Source organism: Mixophyes fleayi, chromosome 2 (genome assembly GCF_038048845.1).
Source record: "Mixophyes fleayi isolate aMixFle1 chromosome 2, aMixFle1.hap1, whole genome shotgun sequence".
Taxonomy (NCBI): domain Eukaryota; kingdom Metazoa; phylum Chordata; class Amphibia; order Anura; family Limnodynastidae; genus Mixophyes; species Mixophyes fleayi.
This window is the reverse complement of record NC_134403.1, coordinates 40,751,432-40,768,805: the sequence shown is the minus strand read 5'-3', so window position 1 is coordinate 40,768,805 and position 17,374 is coordinate 40,751,432. Positions and strand designations below refer to the sequence as shown.

Genomic DNA, 17,374 nt, shown 5'->3' with positions numbered 1-17,374 from the left:
TCTTTTAAAGTCTAAGGGGTAGATTTACTAAAACTTCTAAAAATTTAAAGTTGAGCCCATAGCAACCAATTGGATTCTAGATATCATTTTCTAGAGTCTACAAAATAAATGATAGCTAGAAACTGGTTGCTATGGGCAATGCCTCCACTTTTCCTTTTTTAGATGTTTCTGTAAATCTACTCCTAAAAGTATTTGTCACTTTTACTTTTTTTTTACTTTTATTAAATTTGTTCACACTCTCCATTCTTTTAAAAGGATTAACAGTTAAATAACATTTTACCAGCTGTGAAAATCTATCCAGCAGGACAGATAGTCATTGAAATTAAAATGTTCAGTCCAGGACGTTTGACATAATTATTTGTTTTTTTTTAGATTACAAATGATTTACTTGTTTTTTTTATTTTAGAAAGTTCGAATTTTTCTGTGTTGTTTACAGAACTATTTTATCTTCTCTAATTGGGGAATAACATATCCCCACAGTCATTTCTACCAATGGATTAAATGTCACTATTAAAGACTGTTGGTGTTAATAGAGCTCTATTTTTTAAGTATATTCAATTTGATTTATTTTCTGTATGTTCCTTTGTGACATTTAATCTATTGTAATAAATGTCTTGGTGAGAACATTCTCTTTATTTCCCCTTAGTTCACTGTGGTGTCCTCAATTATATTCACAGTTAATATCAAACATCCATGGTGATGAAATATAACATTAACATTGATTTAGAATAGTAATTGGGTGGAACATGTATTTTATGTTCTGATCCCAGAGATAAAAGTATTGGGATTACTGGTATCTAGCACCCTCCTTAGCATAGATGAGTTAAATGTTTAGAACAGTTTTGATGCAGAATTTTGCATTTTTTCCAGTGGATTTAGCATGAAGTGATCCGCACAAAGTTCCATCCAAAATCCCAACCATACAACAGACGAGAATCAATATCAACATTTATTTATATGATGCCAGTAGATTCTCTAGCACTTTACAATTTGGAACAAACACTGTTATAAAAGAATACTGGGTAATACAGACAGAGAGGTAAGAGGGCCCTGCTTATAAGAATACTTTCTATGGGGCTTTGATACATGAGGTTAAGTGCTACATATTGCATAGTGCTCCAGGCAGACTGTGGACTGTATGACCCAGTCACTCAGCAATGTTGATGAAAGAGTCAGAAGGTTGTTGCACTGGGTGACCTGTGTAAAGGATCATAATAGGGTACCCTAGGGAGGTTAAGAGGATGCTTGAGAAGTTTTATAAGCTTGTCTGAAGAGGTGAGTTTTCAGAGAACCTCTTATTGTGTGAGGAAGGGCATTCCATAAAGTGGGTGCAGCCTGGAAAAAGCAAGTAATGTGGATGAGAAACGCAGAACAGAGGTGTCGATTTGGGAGATATTTTGAGACAAGTGAAGAGATGTAAGATGGTGCGGATTTGTTGACGGCGTTGTATGCTAGTAAGAAGCATTTTATATTGGATTTGGTAATAAACAGGCAATCAATGCAGGTAACCAGGGTTGAGCAGGACTGGAGTGACAGAAAATACAAACAAAGCAGGTAATGAAGCTATGCAGATAGCAGGACTGAAGTAGATGGATATACTGGCAATGCATGTAATAAAACTGTGTAGGTAACAGGTCTGAAGTAGCTGGATATACTGGCAATGCTTTTAATAAAGCTGTGCAGGTAACAGGACTGAAGTAGCTGGATATACTGGTAATGCATGTAATAAAACTGTGTAGGTAACAGGTCTGAAGTAGCTGGATATACTGGCAATACTTTTAATAAAGCTGTGCAGGTAACAGGACTGAAGTAGCTGGATATACTGGCAATGTTAGTAATAAATGATGAGCGTGGATCACAATCAATTTAATTACCAGTTAAAGGAGTTATGGATTCCAGAAATCCCTAAGATCAGGGTCAAGACAGGTTTCCAGAAAATCAGTCATGAAATTCAGCAGCAGGCTCAGAGATTGCAGTGCTAGCATCAAGCAATGACTTCATAAAGCCTGAATCCAAAAAGCCATTATTTAAAGGGTAACAACCACAAATAATTAGAGGTAGTTGGAAACTGGTGAGCACAGTCCGAGCATGCTCAGGGTCTTAGAAAAAAAAAAAACCTGACAACTGTTTAAGTACACACTGAGCAGGTTCAGGGAATATAAAGCAGAGAACTGCAGCACGTCCCGGGCAAAGTTCCCAACTGTGGTCATGGGCTCTCGTGCTGACTCTTGACGATTGCGTAATCAATGCATAATTGTGCATGAGAGCATTGGAGACTCCCTTCTGCTGCACCTTACTAATTTCCACTCCAGTTAGTATTATCACCCATTCACCATGTCAGAATCCCCAGTACATTACATGAATAATTCATGTGTCAGTTGTTAGCTAATTGCTCCAACATGAACTTAGGGCCATACAGGGACCAGACACACAAAAAGACAAAACAAAATGTTCAGGTTTACCAGTTATCCTGTACTACCTTATCCTACTATATACTACTGAGCTGAATAATATATACAGTGTTTTACTAAGCAGGCAGGCAGACAGTGACAGACAGCTTAGAAGGTTTGATCTCCACAGAAATGTACTGTGTTGAATGGGTCCTACACATGGGGCAGGTCTATGGCTGCTCAAATTACAGCTTTCTCAGCTTGTTGTCCTTTATCAGAGTAACCTTTATTTTAAGTGGATATCACATGACTCCACTATAAATGCAAACATTTAAGAGGAAACAATTGGGATAAAATTGTCAATGACATAACCAACTGTTACCCCATTCTACTAAAGCTTTGCCCCCTGTATCACTATGTCATCAACATTGTCAGTAGATATACTCCATGGTGAATTCATAGCAGATGTTATATAAGCAATTATAAGATAATTATGGCACTAGTCATGTAATATATGTTGAAATATTATATGGTTGTCTTTGCAGTAGAATTGGTCGAAAACAAGCACATTTTGTAATCCATATCTGTATGTTGCTTTGCACAGGACAATTCTCTTCATTTGCATTCTTCACAAAATGTGACCGTAAATGCACGTAACTCTGAGGGGGAGATCACCGGCCGATTGACAGTCGGTAAGTCAGATATGTTTTACTTTGTTCTTCACCATATACTGTGTATGTAATCAGGGCTGCCATGAGAAACTGTGGAGCCCAGTACTAATTAATCTGGTGCCCCCCCCCCCCCCCTTCCTGGGTCCAGTACTAATTAATCTGGCGGGGCTCCCCTCCCCATACATGTGCCCCCCTCCCCATACATGTGCCCCCCTCCCCATACATGTGTACCTCTCCATCTTCGCCATACATGCGCCCCCTATCCCTCATCACAGTACATTCCCCCCCACTCCCTCATCACAGTAAATGTTCCCCTCCCCCCAAAGTAAATGTCCCCCTCTCCCCTCCCTGCAATCACAGTAAATGTCCCCCTCTTCACCCCCCCCCCACAGTTAATGTCCCCCTCTCCCCCACAGTTAAATCTCCCTCCCCCCACAGTTAAGGTCCCCCTTTCCCCCCCAATCACAGTTAAGGTCCCCCTCTCCCCCCCAATCACAGTTAAGGTCCCCCTCTCCCCCCCAATCACAGTTAAGGTCCCCCTCTCCCCCCAATCACAGTTAAGGTCCCCCTCTCCCCCCCAATCACAGTTAAGGTCCCCCTCTTCCTCCTCCCTCCACAGTTAAGGTACCCCTCTCCCTCCCCCCTCCACAGTTAAGGCCCCCCTCTTCCCCCCTCCCTCCCTCCACAGATCAGGTTCCCCAGGCTCTCCCTCCCCCTCCTCCCTCCACAATTATGGTTCCCAGGCTCTCCTCCTTCCCCCTCCTCCCTCCACAGTTATGGTCCCCCGGGCTCTCCCTCTCCCCCCCCCCCTCAAAAAAATAATAGCTCATTAACTTACCTTCTCCTCCGCGATGCTGCAGCTCTGCCTCCCGGTCACTGATACACTGGGAGTGCGGCACGCGGTGATGACGTCACCACGCTGCGCTCCCAGCCTATCAGAGTCTGGGAGGCAGAGCTGCAGCATCGCGGAGAAGGTAAGAAAAAAAAGGGGCAGCACGGTCGGTGACTGCGGGGCCCAGTCCAGTGAGTCCAGACAGACGGAGAGGTCTGTCTGGGCCCCCTAGTCTGCCCAGGTCCCTCACAGCAGTACTGGCCGTAGCCCCCCTGATGGCGGCCTTGTATATCATATATGTATGTACTATGTATATGTATGCATTGTGTGTATATATATATATATTGTGCTATGGAGCAGTTACACCTTCAAACACAGTTCTAAGTTTGTAAAAGATGTTTGCCTATAAGGGATGGATGGGCATTTGTTGTTTTAGTTAGAACTTTTATCATCCTTCGCCAACCGAGGCAAATATTGACGGCTCAATAGAGACTCTGGAGTGGTTTAGATGATTGGTTCTCTTACACTCTCTACAGACCTCACTAACAGTACTTGTTTTGAAGCTCTTGGATAAGGAGCATAAGTGAATCAATAAATGGTCAAGCAATTTGATAGCTCCACCTGTACGAGTAAGTCACCCACTTGGGTTTTTGTTGGAGTGACAAAGTTTTTATCCACAAGATTGGCCACTGCGAAGGTGCAAAATAATTTAATAATGGATCTATCAGAATGGAAAATCAGGTTAGTTGATGAACCGTATAGATCAGGCCTGTCCAACCTGCGGCCCTCCAGGTGTTGTAAAACTACAATCCCCAGCATGCTTTGCCAGTAGACAACCTGTTGATAGCTGGAAGGGCATGCTGGGACTTGTAGTTTCACAACATCTGGAGGGCCGCAGGTTGGACAGGCCTGGTATAGATGGGTGTAAGGTCTTTAGTGGACCTGCAAATAGCAGCGGCTTTCAACTTTGCATTTCGGTTGTTAAGCCCAATGTATGATTGAGGACAGGAACATAAGCGATTTCTCAATTGTTTCTCAGTGAAGTCTATTAAGAGTTTGTAGGCCTTACCTTTTTACTGTATAATAAAGCACTAATTCTCAGTTAATTCAATAAGATATTATGGAAAACCGCTACAGCAATTCAGAGCAGCTTTGGTTCCAGACCTTAGTCAGGTCCACATTAGAATACTTGTATGTTACACATAATAAATTGTTTTTGCTTGAAGTACCAGGTTGTAACCCTTATTTTTAACAGTTTTACACTTCTCAAGATGATGAATATAAGTAGACTATGAACGACTTTGCAAAGTGAAAACTGCACACCGCACTAAATCATAAGGCAGGAAATTTCAGGATATCACTAATAGAGCGCATAGTGTTTGAAGTAACTCTCCAGCTTAATGTGCCATGTATTTACATAGACGCTGAAGATCGATTAAACAAAAGGAAACTAACATACTCCCCAAATGACTATTTATTAGTCACAAAACTACAGTAAATCAAAGTAACAGGAAAGTACACTCAATTCTGGTACTATTAAAGCGAAATATTGGACAGTTGGAGTGAGAGATCATTAGGAGGGAGACCGGATAAAGCATCAAGAAGATCATTTGGTCTAATAAGAAAGATAAATATTCCAAGTGAGGATGCCAGTTGATCTTTATCTAATTTCATCTACTGTTTTGTTATTTAAGAATCGTAACCAAATACACAAGAGGCCTAGATAGTGGCCTAAAGGATTTGCCAGCTTATACGCCAACATTTTGGCTGTTCACCACTTCCTAAATAGACCCCTTAGTGTATAGCTCAATTAAATTAAAAATTCTGTCACAGTTCCCTCTTCAATTCTTTTTTTTAATTTTGAGACATTTTATATTTTTCTAACCTGTCCAAAGTGTTGATGAAACTACGAAAATATGTTAATTGATTTGTGTACTCTAATGGGTTTTAGATTATTATTTTCAGGTTAGATGGGCTTTGTTTTGGGCGCATTAGACAAAAATATATTTTTATTTTTTATTTTAAGGACATTAAACACAGTAAACCTGCTCCATGGGAAAGATTCGCTTAAGGTATTATCCCATTTATATCTAAGTTGATGTAGATTTATCAAACCGTCTAAAAAGGAAAAGTGGAGACGTTGCCCATTGCAACCAATCAGGTTATAGATATCATTGGTAAAGCATTCTGTCCGTGGGGTCCCAGCATTTAAGTGTCTGGGCATGCTTTCACTTGTAGTACTATAACTGCTAGCATATCCATGGCGACCAGGGCATGCTGTCAAATGGTGAACCACAAGTGCCAATGCGCCCTGGAACCCAGGGTCTGCTGGAATCTGTAGTGCACCAGGGAAAAATGTTAAAAAAAAAATACACACAACATTTAAAAAATAAATTTAATTGAACAAAAAACAAACTCTCTAGACTACCCTCTTTGCTGCTCACCTGTTCCTAGATCCACGTTGACATCCATGCCTTCCTTTTCATCTGTAATAAAGCCAGGGATCTCAGTCTTGGCTTGAAAATAATCCTCAATAAACGTTTCAGTACTAGTTCGCCATAATCGGGAGATTTCACACGACCCAAAGTAATTTACAGCAATAAAATATTTCTATCACTTCTGTAAGAGGTGGTAGAAAATCGTTTTTATTGCCGCCTAATAGTAAATAAACCCGAAAATATCAAACTGGTAGAAATTCAATAATGAACTATATAGGTTATAAACATATACTAATGCAGCCAAAATATATTTTGCTATAATTAATTCAAATAATATTAAACTTTTCTCTTTCATTATAACAGTATACTTTCTTTTAGCTCCTTTGTGGTGCTTTCGTAGATTTGGATGTCAAGCTCACAGGGTCAGGAAGATGCAGGTTCCATCTGCAAATGACTTATTCCGTCTCCTATTTCCTGAGGCTCTTACTTTATTTAAGCAGGGCAATCAGTGCCTTCTTACAGGGCCATCTTAACAACATTATGGGCCCCCGGGCAAAGCAGTGCACCGGGGCCCCTAGATATAGATATAGATATAGATATAGATATAGATATATAGTTGGATACAGATACAGATATAGATATATAGAGATAGATGTACTTGCTCAGTGACCCTTGAAGGTTTTTTTTGCAGGTTTTTTTCTTTTGCAGGATTATTTATTCTCATTAAGAGCCGTGCCTATGGGGCCCCCTTGCCCGTGGGGCCCCCGGGCAGCTGCCCATCGTGCCCAATGGAAAAGATGGCCTGCCTTCTTATTTCTAAAGGGGATGCTGGCACTATAAAAATACATGTTTATAGACAAATACATTTATATCCTGTGTTTTATTCTTCAATCTTCTGCATATTTTGTTCCCTGATCTAGCACTCCCATGGCAGCAGTGCAAAAAAAAGCTTAAACAAAGCCTCAACAATGCTTTTAAACAAATTCAGAGAAAAAACTTTTCCGCGCTACTTGTTCCACTAATGATTGGGGATACAAATTATTATAGGCGGAATTAATGTACAAAAATAAGAATTGGCTTGTTGATAAAAAAATTTTTTTTTTTTATTAAAACATTAAACATCGCAAACTACAAAGATTATTGATCTACATATGTATGTGTATAATATTCCTCAAACACCATCTTAACTTCACTACACCTTCTCACCTCTTTGTCTATTTACTCATTTTGTTTATTAGTTTACTGTGTTTGTCCCCAATTGTAAGGCGCTACGGAATATGTTGGCGCTATATTAATAAATTATAATGATGATGATGATGATGATGATGTGTTAGGCATACTTGTCTAATCTCCCTGACCACTCTGACAGACTCTGTCCACTTCCCCAGTAAAGTGGCCAGGGGCGGGTCTTGATGATAAGAATGTCTACATTTTGTGTCTTTAGCCCCCCTCCCCCACTGAGGTGAATCATGGCAGAAGCATGGCGATTCCATCATTATGCCCACCCCCTTTCCCTGCACTTCTTCGCTGAAAAGGCCAATGTTGGCAAGTATGGTGGTAGGGGCACCTGCTATTCTCAGTTCGGCAGCAGCTCGTACTGTAGACAGTCACCATAATCTTCTTCCTCCCAGCTAAGCAGCCGGCACACATCTCCCTTAGACGTCAGTTGGTCACGTGGCTGCACTTCATTGGGACTGGCCAGCTCCAGATTGGCTTCCTGTTGTTTGTAAGACAGGGAGATGTTTTACCTTGTTGGAATTGATAACGTTTTTTCCATGCTGCTGATCCTGCTGTATGTGTATGCTGTATCTCTTGGCTCCTGACATTTGTTTCTGGAATGCTCTCGTCTGCTGCCTGTCCTGACCTTTGACTACATTTACTGGATTGCACAATGACCGCTTCCTATACTGACCTTTGACTATGTTTACTGGATTTCACAATGACTGCTGCCTGTACTGACCTTTGCCAGTTCCAGTTGCTACTACTGCAAGTTAAGTCCTGGTTGGAATCCATGTAATGGTGAACATATATAGCTTCTATCGGAACAGCGGCTGATATAGGCGAAGACCTTGCCTTGCCAGGTCTAGGAACTCATTTAGTGTCAAGGCCCTATCTGTGTGGAGTTTGTATGTTCTCCCTGAGTTTGTGTGGGTCTTCTATGGGTGCTCCAGTTTCCTCCCACACTCCAAAAATATACAGCTAGGTTGACTACTGACAAATTGACTTTAAAAGAAAATACATTACACTAAATGGGAAACTAGAGTCTATTCTGCTAGATGTAAGAGTTTTTTATGACACTATATGGTGACCACAGTTTAACTTCTTCTGACACTCTATGGTATGGAATGCAATCATTCCTAAAGGATAGCATGTATTCTATCCAGTGGTTGAAGTGGGGGTGTATAAAGTGGTATGCTATACCGCCACTTCTCCTACTGCCTTCATTGTAAAACTATCAAATTCCATTGACTTACATTCCCACTATGTTTGTCATACCACCACCTCTTATTTTCTATACCGTCACTCCTAAATGTCCACTTCGACCACTAATTCTATCTTTGAGGAACTATATAGTAGAATTTAGATTCTAATTCTGTCCAGTTACAGACATATCTTGTTATTTGCCATGAGAGCCCCATACATGCCCCCCACTTGGGTGGTCAAATTGGTAAGATTTAGTTATTTGGCAGCCTACAACAACAATGCTCATGTGGTTGGCCGATGGCAGCACACATACCTGCCAGTGATTGGTTGATTGCATTTTCTGAAATTCCCAATTAGAATTTTATTCTGATTGGGATTCCTGGTTGTTTTGCACGTATAAACTGAAAAATATTTAGGTGGTTTCTCAAAAATGTCCATATTACCTGTCTATACCCCACCAATTATGTTTGTCCTGTAATAGGGGCTGATGCAGAGTGAGTACTAGTCCAGTTTGTAGCTTGCTTGAAATTGTTCTACACATGAAAGTGGGGAGATATGCACCCATGCAGATTTGGGGGATTATACCAGGCTGCGTTTAGAGAGGAGTAATGGGGGTGTTTTAATGTTGGCAATTACAGTAAGGACATGTTTGTGCAATTGTGAATGGATGCTGACTAGGAGAAAGATACATACACGTCTGAGGAAGCCGTATTATTTGTGGGTGGTCATTGGCAATTGTGACGATGATAATGGCACTAGTGAGCCACTTCTTATGTTAATTGGTGCTTTCTTCGTCACTGGCAAATATTATGTTTTTGTGTTTAATGTTTAAGCAAATATGTGTTTTTGTTGTTTATTGTACACAAAGTGGGGAGTTGCTTCTGGTGTGAGAGGTTTTTAAGTTTTAGTGATGTGTTTTTTCAAATGCGTTTGCGCATAAAAGAAAAGGCTAAAAGCATGTAATAGTAGGTGTCTGTGATGTGTGCCTGGTTGGTGGAAACCAGGTGCATAGGCTACTGGCGTACAGCTCAGTGTATGGGCGTATGCATGATATTATTAAGTCTGGCTTTTTTTTTAGGGTAAATTACGCCCAATTTGTAATTAACTCTGAGTCAGACCCATAGTGTACAGTACTAGACACAGGGGACATGTTGTTGGCTTGTTGTGTCTGCAGTGCGAGTGGAAATGTTTGGGCAATGCACTTTGATTCATGTAGCTAATTTCCAGAACTCCAAGTTGTCTGCTTGGCCCCAGGTGTACTGTTCATCTCCAGGAAAGAGGTCTTTAATCAAGAACTGCCGACCTCAGCCACAACATTTTGGTAACTTCATCACTTTCTTCAGTCCTGTTATTACTCCAGTTCTGCAGTATATTATTGTATCTTTAGAGAATATGCCTCCAAGTCCCACATACTGTATTTTCACTTTTATTTATAACGTGCTTGATTGCAGACCATATTTTATTGTGAAATTCATTAAATTATAATTGACAATTTCACCAAGCAATTAACTTTTGCCTCTGTGTGCTTTGGGCATCAAGTGTTGATTTGTCTTTTACCTTCGATATTTTTTTTCCTCCTTCAGGATGTATATGAATAATTAAACTTTCGTATTTTACATGGTAAACAAGAAAGTTTTATTTTATTTCCCTTTGAAATGAATGCTTCATTAATATATTATTTTTAAACACACCAAATGTACTTCCATGAAACTGTGGCACTTCAGTGAATATGAATATACTTTAACTAGGCATCTCAACTCACAGTGTAAGGCAGAGGAAATCATTTGGGGACCTTATTTAGTAAGCGCAAAAAACACTTTGCGCATACAGTAAAGTGAGAACGTGTTAACGCTCTTATGAGCTATGTTGAGTGGGATGTACCCACAGATACGCCTCTAGAAGACCTATCTGTTACGGCTGATTCCCCCTTGGTGCAGGGCTTGATTGTCCAATAGGCTGACTAGGCTTTGGGAGAGTGGGCGCAACATGTTTGGGTGTGCAGCATTGTGAAAGGTAGAGGTATCAACTGAAATGAATTTAAATATAAGAGAATGCTTGCCTTTCCTTCACACCTTCACCCTCAGTAGCGCTCGTTCATGCCTCTGTTCTGTTATAGTTCTGATTGTAATGAAAATTAAATAAGTGAGTAATGATTGCTGTGACCCTTTTAAAAAGCCTAGTGGAGCAGAGTTTTAAAAACACAACAACATAAACATAGGTGGGGGGTAGTGAAAAAAGCTGGATTTTAAATTAAAGATGGATTAGTTTTTACCTACCTGGTAGTAGCCAGCTATAGAAGGCGAGGGGACGCTACGAGCATATTAGCCTACGGCGGCCTGATACCTCTACCTTTCACAATGCTTAAAACTCAGGGTACTATGTAGGTTCTGTCTAAATAACTTTTAATAAATAAAAAGTATACACTCTAGAATTGGATCTTGCAATTCTGTGCTGAAGCCCAACTAGAAGGTGCAAAATGGATCCCATTAAATTATTGAAATGGTTATGTATCCAATTGCATAGCGAGAAACCTGTTAAAAACATAGACATAATAAACTACATAAAGAGGCACTAGGAAGGAGCCTAGCTTACTCAGTGAAGACTTAATATTGGGTTCCTGATGTACCAAGCGGTGATTTGATCTTGGTTAACAATTTAAAGTCTGTGACTGGTAAATGATTAATCGATGCTGAAAATCTGCAAAAAGAGGTGGAATTGGGTAGAACTGCTGGTAGCTTTGACTTTCCCCCTGATCATAATCTCTGTATGTGTCTGTCTCTTAGGCCTTGTTCCCAACCAGGTGCCTGGGAAATTTGAATTAGTTTATCACCTGTTATTCTGGAAGGCTGTTAATTATGAGATTGATAGAGGGGAAAGTAAAGTATAATATGCCTCCTTGATAAAGCATTGTCCTTGGTTTGCGGCATGAACCATGGCGTGATGATAGGGACAGGGGCAATATCCTGAGCGAATACAAACACGTGATTAATATTGTTATACTTAGCTTTGGTAGTACAAGTAGTGGTCAAAGTCCAGGGAGCCTCGCTGTCATTTGACACCTGGGGGTATATTTACTAAACTGCGAGTTTAAGAAAGTGAAGATGTTGCCTATAGCAACCAATCATATTCCAGTTATCATTTATTTAGTACATTCTACAAAATGACAGCTAGAATCTGATTGGTTGCTGCTGGCAACATCTTGACTTTTTAAAGCCTGCAATTTACTAAATATACCCCCTGAAGTCTTTAGAGAGAAGTGGTCTGGATACTGTCCCAGGGTGAGGCTATTCTATTCTTGTTAGCCACATTCTTATATAGAAGTTATCTGAAGGATGGCTCCCTGGACTCAAGACTATAAAGGTAATAAAATGAATGCACATAAGGTATTCCCTCAGCACAGCATAAAAGTTAATGGTTATATCATCAAAGCAGAAGCAATAGTTTATGGTATACATGGCATTAAAGGCTTATAAATCTGTCTTTCACACAATGTCACAGTCTCCCCGATGAACAAGGGAAAAACTGTGTTTATCTGTCTTAATTTGGTGCTTGGTACATAATGTGATAACATGTGGAGGACTTGGTACAGGTGGCGGCAGCAACTGCTGAAAGGGAGTCCAATCACACGTTCATTGATACACAGCATCCCTACAGGCTCTATCCCACCCCCTCGGTGTGTGCGTGGAATTTCTCTTCCTAAATTGTTCCTTTAACATGTTAGGCTGCTGGACTGATCATCAACCCACAGAACTAGATGACGGAGGTTTCACCTTTAGCAGCCGCCTTTCCCTTAGAGCTTGATGCGCTCACCGGTACTCAGATGCCCCCAGGACTTAGCTCCAGATGTAGTGTTGGTTGGTAATGCAGGACCACAGCGGCAGGCCAGGAGACTGGTAGAAAGCAGCAGATAGTCAAAACGATAGCCAAGGTCAAGGGTCACAGGCAAGCAGGGTAGTCAATAAACACGCCAGAGGTGGGGGTCACAGGCAAGGTAGCAGGGTCCAAGGTACAGGCCAAAAGGGTCAGGGTCACGAGCAAACAGGCAGAGTCCAAAATCCATCAGGGGTCATACACAGAGTATCCACAGGACAGGGTAACAGGGTAAGCGAGACTGGGTCAGAAACGCTATAACCAGCAGGGAGGCTAAGCCCTCCCTGCCTTAAATACTGAATGTGGCCAATCAGAGCCTAGCTCTGCAAATCACCCCCAGCCTTTGCCTAATACATATAGGAGGAATTAATTAGCCTACAGGCTAGTAACAGATTTGCGCACGCGCCCGGCTGCCCTCCATTGGCAGGACGTGGCGCTGCAGCAATTGTTGTCCGACCGTTGCCTTGGTAACGGCCGGGCTGGACCCGGAAGTGACGTCCCGGTCGTCAAGGTGACGGCCGCGACGCTAGAGGGCACTGGAAGCGAGCTGCGGCGTCTGTGAGTACCGCCGCGGCTCGTAACACATGACATTCATTCTTTCTATTAACCCTGGTGTTTGAGGGTAATAGGGAATGTATATATGTTTGTCTTTGGCCCACTGTCTGATTCTGGCACCAGTGAAATGGGATCAGTTGTCTGTTTGAATTTCAGAAGGTGTGCCATATGTTGGGGTACATATTCCCGATTACAGTAACACCGACAACAATGACACTGACATAGAAATCACGATTACCATCAGTGCAACAGTGAGTATATATCTACATACCATAATTTAGATGTACAGCATCTTCGACACCTTTTATAGCCAGGCGGCGACTGGTAAGCTCCTCATTTACACTGCTCAGAGTTCGATTGGCGTCTTTTGTGTATTCACAATTTAGAGGTGACGGCTATAAGAGGTGTCGAAAATGCTGTACATCTAAATTATGGCATGTAGATATATACTCACTGTCGCACTGATGGTAATCGTTATTTTATGTTGGTGTCATTGTTGTCTGTGTTACTGTCATCAGGAAAGTGACTACCTGCCATAATGTGTGCAAATGTACTCCAGCATCTTTAAGGTGGCATCTTGGTTGGCATGGGCAGTGGGTAACACCAGCAGTACTCCAGAGTAGGTATCTACTGTTGTTCAGCAATACTGGACCTTACCTTTCCCTCAAGGTAATGGCCTTATAAAGTCCATCTACCAGTATTTTCCCCAGGTGCGAGTGTGGAAAAGGTGTACCAGGAGAATATTTTGAATTGATACATTTTAAACATTTATTTATATATAATCTCTTCAATCAAAGAGGAGTAGGGCTTGACTACTGTACCAGGTCCACCTCCATTCTGTAAAGGGGATAACTCCTGCTCTGTAACTTCATTTGTAATTATGGCAGCCAGTTGTGTGCTGATTGTAGAGGGTTCTTATGAGGAAACTCCACCTCTTTCTGACCACTTCCATTTATGTAATGTGGGTTTTCCGAGCAACTGCTGCTCTGGATTCAAGTCTTTCTTGTCTGACCCAGTAGGTAAGTCACTGGCTGCTGCTTTGTGGTTGATTCCACATACTGTAGGGCTGTGTATGCAGCCAGTAGCTGCTTCTCTAGAGTTGAGAATCTTCTTTGGGCAGAGAGAATTGTTTAGCCGGAAGTCCAATAGGAGACTTTCTATCTCATGGAGTTGGTGACTCTCAGAGGCCCCATGACATTCCATCTTCTGTCACAGTAACATTTCATAAAAAAGGCCGGGTTTAGTGGACCTAAAGCATTATGGACCTGTATTGTTTGCTTTGCAGCTCGAGAGACATCCTCCTGTGGTCCACACAAATTCAGTCTTTTTTCAAGTCACATTATAAATGGGCCTAACGATAATTACTAGATGTCGGACAAATGCTCTCCAGTATTACATTGTTCCAAGAATTTGTTGAGCTTCTTTCATAGTAGTTGGAGACTTCAACTGCTGAATAATTCCCAACACTGGTTGAGGTCTAGTACGCTGTGGTCCTGATCTTATCATGCCAAGAAATTGACTTTGGCAGGATTAATCATCCAGCCTCGACTCAACATAAAGTCAGTAACAGTCTTTAAATCCTGTGTCACCTGCTCCTTTCCTTCACCTGACAACAAGAGATAATTGATGTAATGATACAAATGGCAGGTGACCTGTGGTGTAATGAAAGCAGGGTCACGTGCACATGGCTGGACTATAGACATAGCCCTGTGGAAAATAGTGGATGTATTTTGTTGGCCATCCCAAGTAAAAGCAAATTGGTCTTGAAACTCGCATCAGTTGGAACTGAGAAGAAAGCATTTGTAAGATCTAATACTTCATGCTATTCTTCTGATTTAATTCACTATTGTGATCATATCTGGTACTGCAGCCACAAGAGGAGGAGCTAACTTGTTGAGATCCCTGTAATCAATTGTGAGGCGATATGAACCATCTGGTTTCTGCATAGGATAAACTGGAGCATTAAAGGGATAGCTTCTCAAACACTCCTGCCTGAAGTAATGCTGGTACAACTCGGAGCAGAGCCAGCTGCTCTTTTAATGCCTGGTTCTCATCAATCAATCTTTCACATTCACCCTCCTGATCTACCATTACTTGTACACAGATATTTACTACATTAGCAGCTACTAGCTGTTGTCATGCCTTGATAAATCTATAATTACATGCTGCCTGATGAGGGTCAGCCAGGTGCACAGGTGTTACATGTCTAATTACATATCTCAGACATGGGGTCAAGGGTCCAGACCTAGACCATCTTGAAGGAAGCAAATCTCCCTTTTCTTCTGTTGTTTCATTAAGCTGCGTGAGTCATCGAAACATTTTTGTTTAGTATCAGTTTACAATCACAATAAACCAATGTTTATATAATATCCGTGGTTTATTGAGTGACTTATTAGAGACTATTAGCAATAAAGACAAACAACAATTACGTGATTAATAATGTTATTCTTCGCTTCGGTAGTACAAGCAGTGGTCACAGTCCAGGGGATACCTGAAGCCTTTAGGGTGAAATGGTTGGGATACTGTCAATTCATCTGGTCCCTAGGTGAGGTTAGTCTATACCTGTTAGTCACATTCATATATAGAATTTGACTGGACGATGGGTCCCTGAATAATATCAATGCACATATAGAATTTGCTCAGCAGAGCATACGAGTTAATGGTTACATCTTCCAAGCAGAAACAATAGCTTATTTTTATACATGGAATTAAAGCTACATAATCACATAAAAAGCACAATATCTTAATCACACTTACAAATAAAGACATATGTGGTAAAAAAAAAAAAAAAAAAAAAAGAGGTCACAGCTTTATTATTAAATATTTTGTAAATAGTGGCAAATGCCAACACCAGCCATAAACATACTCATTTGTGCCTTTCAACCACAAATTAAAAGGGGGTGACCGTAAACTGCCCTCCCTATTTTGCAAATACACAGCATATGATAACTAACATTTCTTGGCCTCCTTTTTAAATCCCCTAAATCCAGCCCTCTCCCCTGACCTGTTGCATTCCAATTGGCTATTCTTAACCCCTCCTCTCCCTTTGCCCTCTCCCGACCCCTGCTAAACAATGGCAGACTAACCCCACCCTCAAGCCTAACACACTATCTGTTTTCTTTCTCTGATTGGACGAGAAACATCTAATATATGTTCAATTATCTCAATTATTGATGACATTTCTGGTTATTTATTTTCCAATTATCAGACAATTTAATTACAGGTTGATTTTACTTTTGCATATATTGGTTCTTTTAGGATTTTTGAACTGGATGAGATTGAGTCCTCAGATATTTGGGTTTTCACTGAATCTGGAGCTGGTTCCCAATGCAGAGGATTTTCAGAGGATGGTTGACTGTGATTGGAGTAGGGTCGAGGAACTGAAAATATATCATTGATTACTACATTGGCTTTTTTTGTAAAGCCCCATTGTTGTTTTGATTTACTCCAAGTCAGCCTTCCTTCATGGTTTATTGGCTATTAGGTGGACTGAAGAGAGTTTGTGGGGGTGACCTTGGTTTGTCTTTTGATGTCCTCAGATTACTTTGGAGGTATATTAGGGGTCTGATCTTGGGAAACGTTTTGCCTGAATATCAGTTTAGGTATCTTTTGGCTGGTAGTCATTTTTATGTTGGTTGTGCTGGTTGTTATATGCAACTATACAATTAATAGTATGATATCTTAACAAATCTGTGGCCTTCATTATGGACACAAAAACTTACACAGGGCCTATGGGATGCAAAAAGATACACCTCATCATAGTCATCAGTGTTTACTTATAGGGTATCACAGATTTCGTAGGACTGGACAGTCATCGTACATCTATGACATTCATGAAAACAACATAATAATAGATACATGAAAACAGCATTGTACTATACATAGATATTCATGAGCTAACAATTGCAGCTGGCGCAAATATCATTGTGAAAACCATGAGTGTGCGTAAAATAAAATAAAAAGTCAGTTTGAGACATAATATCAGGGGTGTACAAGGTAGACAGACATAGGGTAGAGGGGACCCGTGAGAACTTTGTTTCTAGAGGGAGGGGGTATTGAGAGACAGTAGGTACAAATGGGACACAAGTGGTGGGCAGAGGAAGTAGAGCGAGTGGACTGGAGGGTCTAGTAGGAGGTAGCAAGAGGGTAAAGTGTATGTCAAAATCAAATAAATCTCTAAGTGGCTTCATTGAC

The 17,374-nt window shown here is 40.9% G+C and overlaps 1 protein-coding gene across 3 annotated transcripts in view; it reads left to right on the top strand.

Annotated features, from left to right (window-relative positions):
- Positions 1–17,374, top strand: part of SGCG (sarcoglycan gamma) — a 333,094-nt gene that overhangs the window by 256,430 nt on the left and 59,290 nt on the right. For all 3 annotated transcript variants that reach the window (XM_075198842.1, XM_075198844.1, XM_075198843.1), the window contains exon 4: positions 2,995–3,082. In XM_075198842.1, coding sequence (XP_075054943.1) covers positions 2,995–3,082 — 88 coding nt within the window. The remainder of the gene's footprint in view (positions 1–2,994; positions 3,083–17,374) is intronic.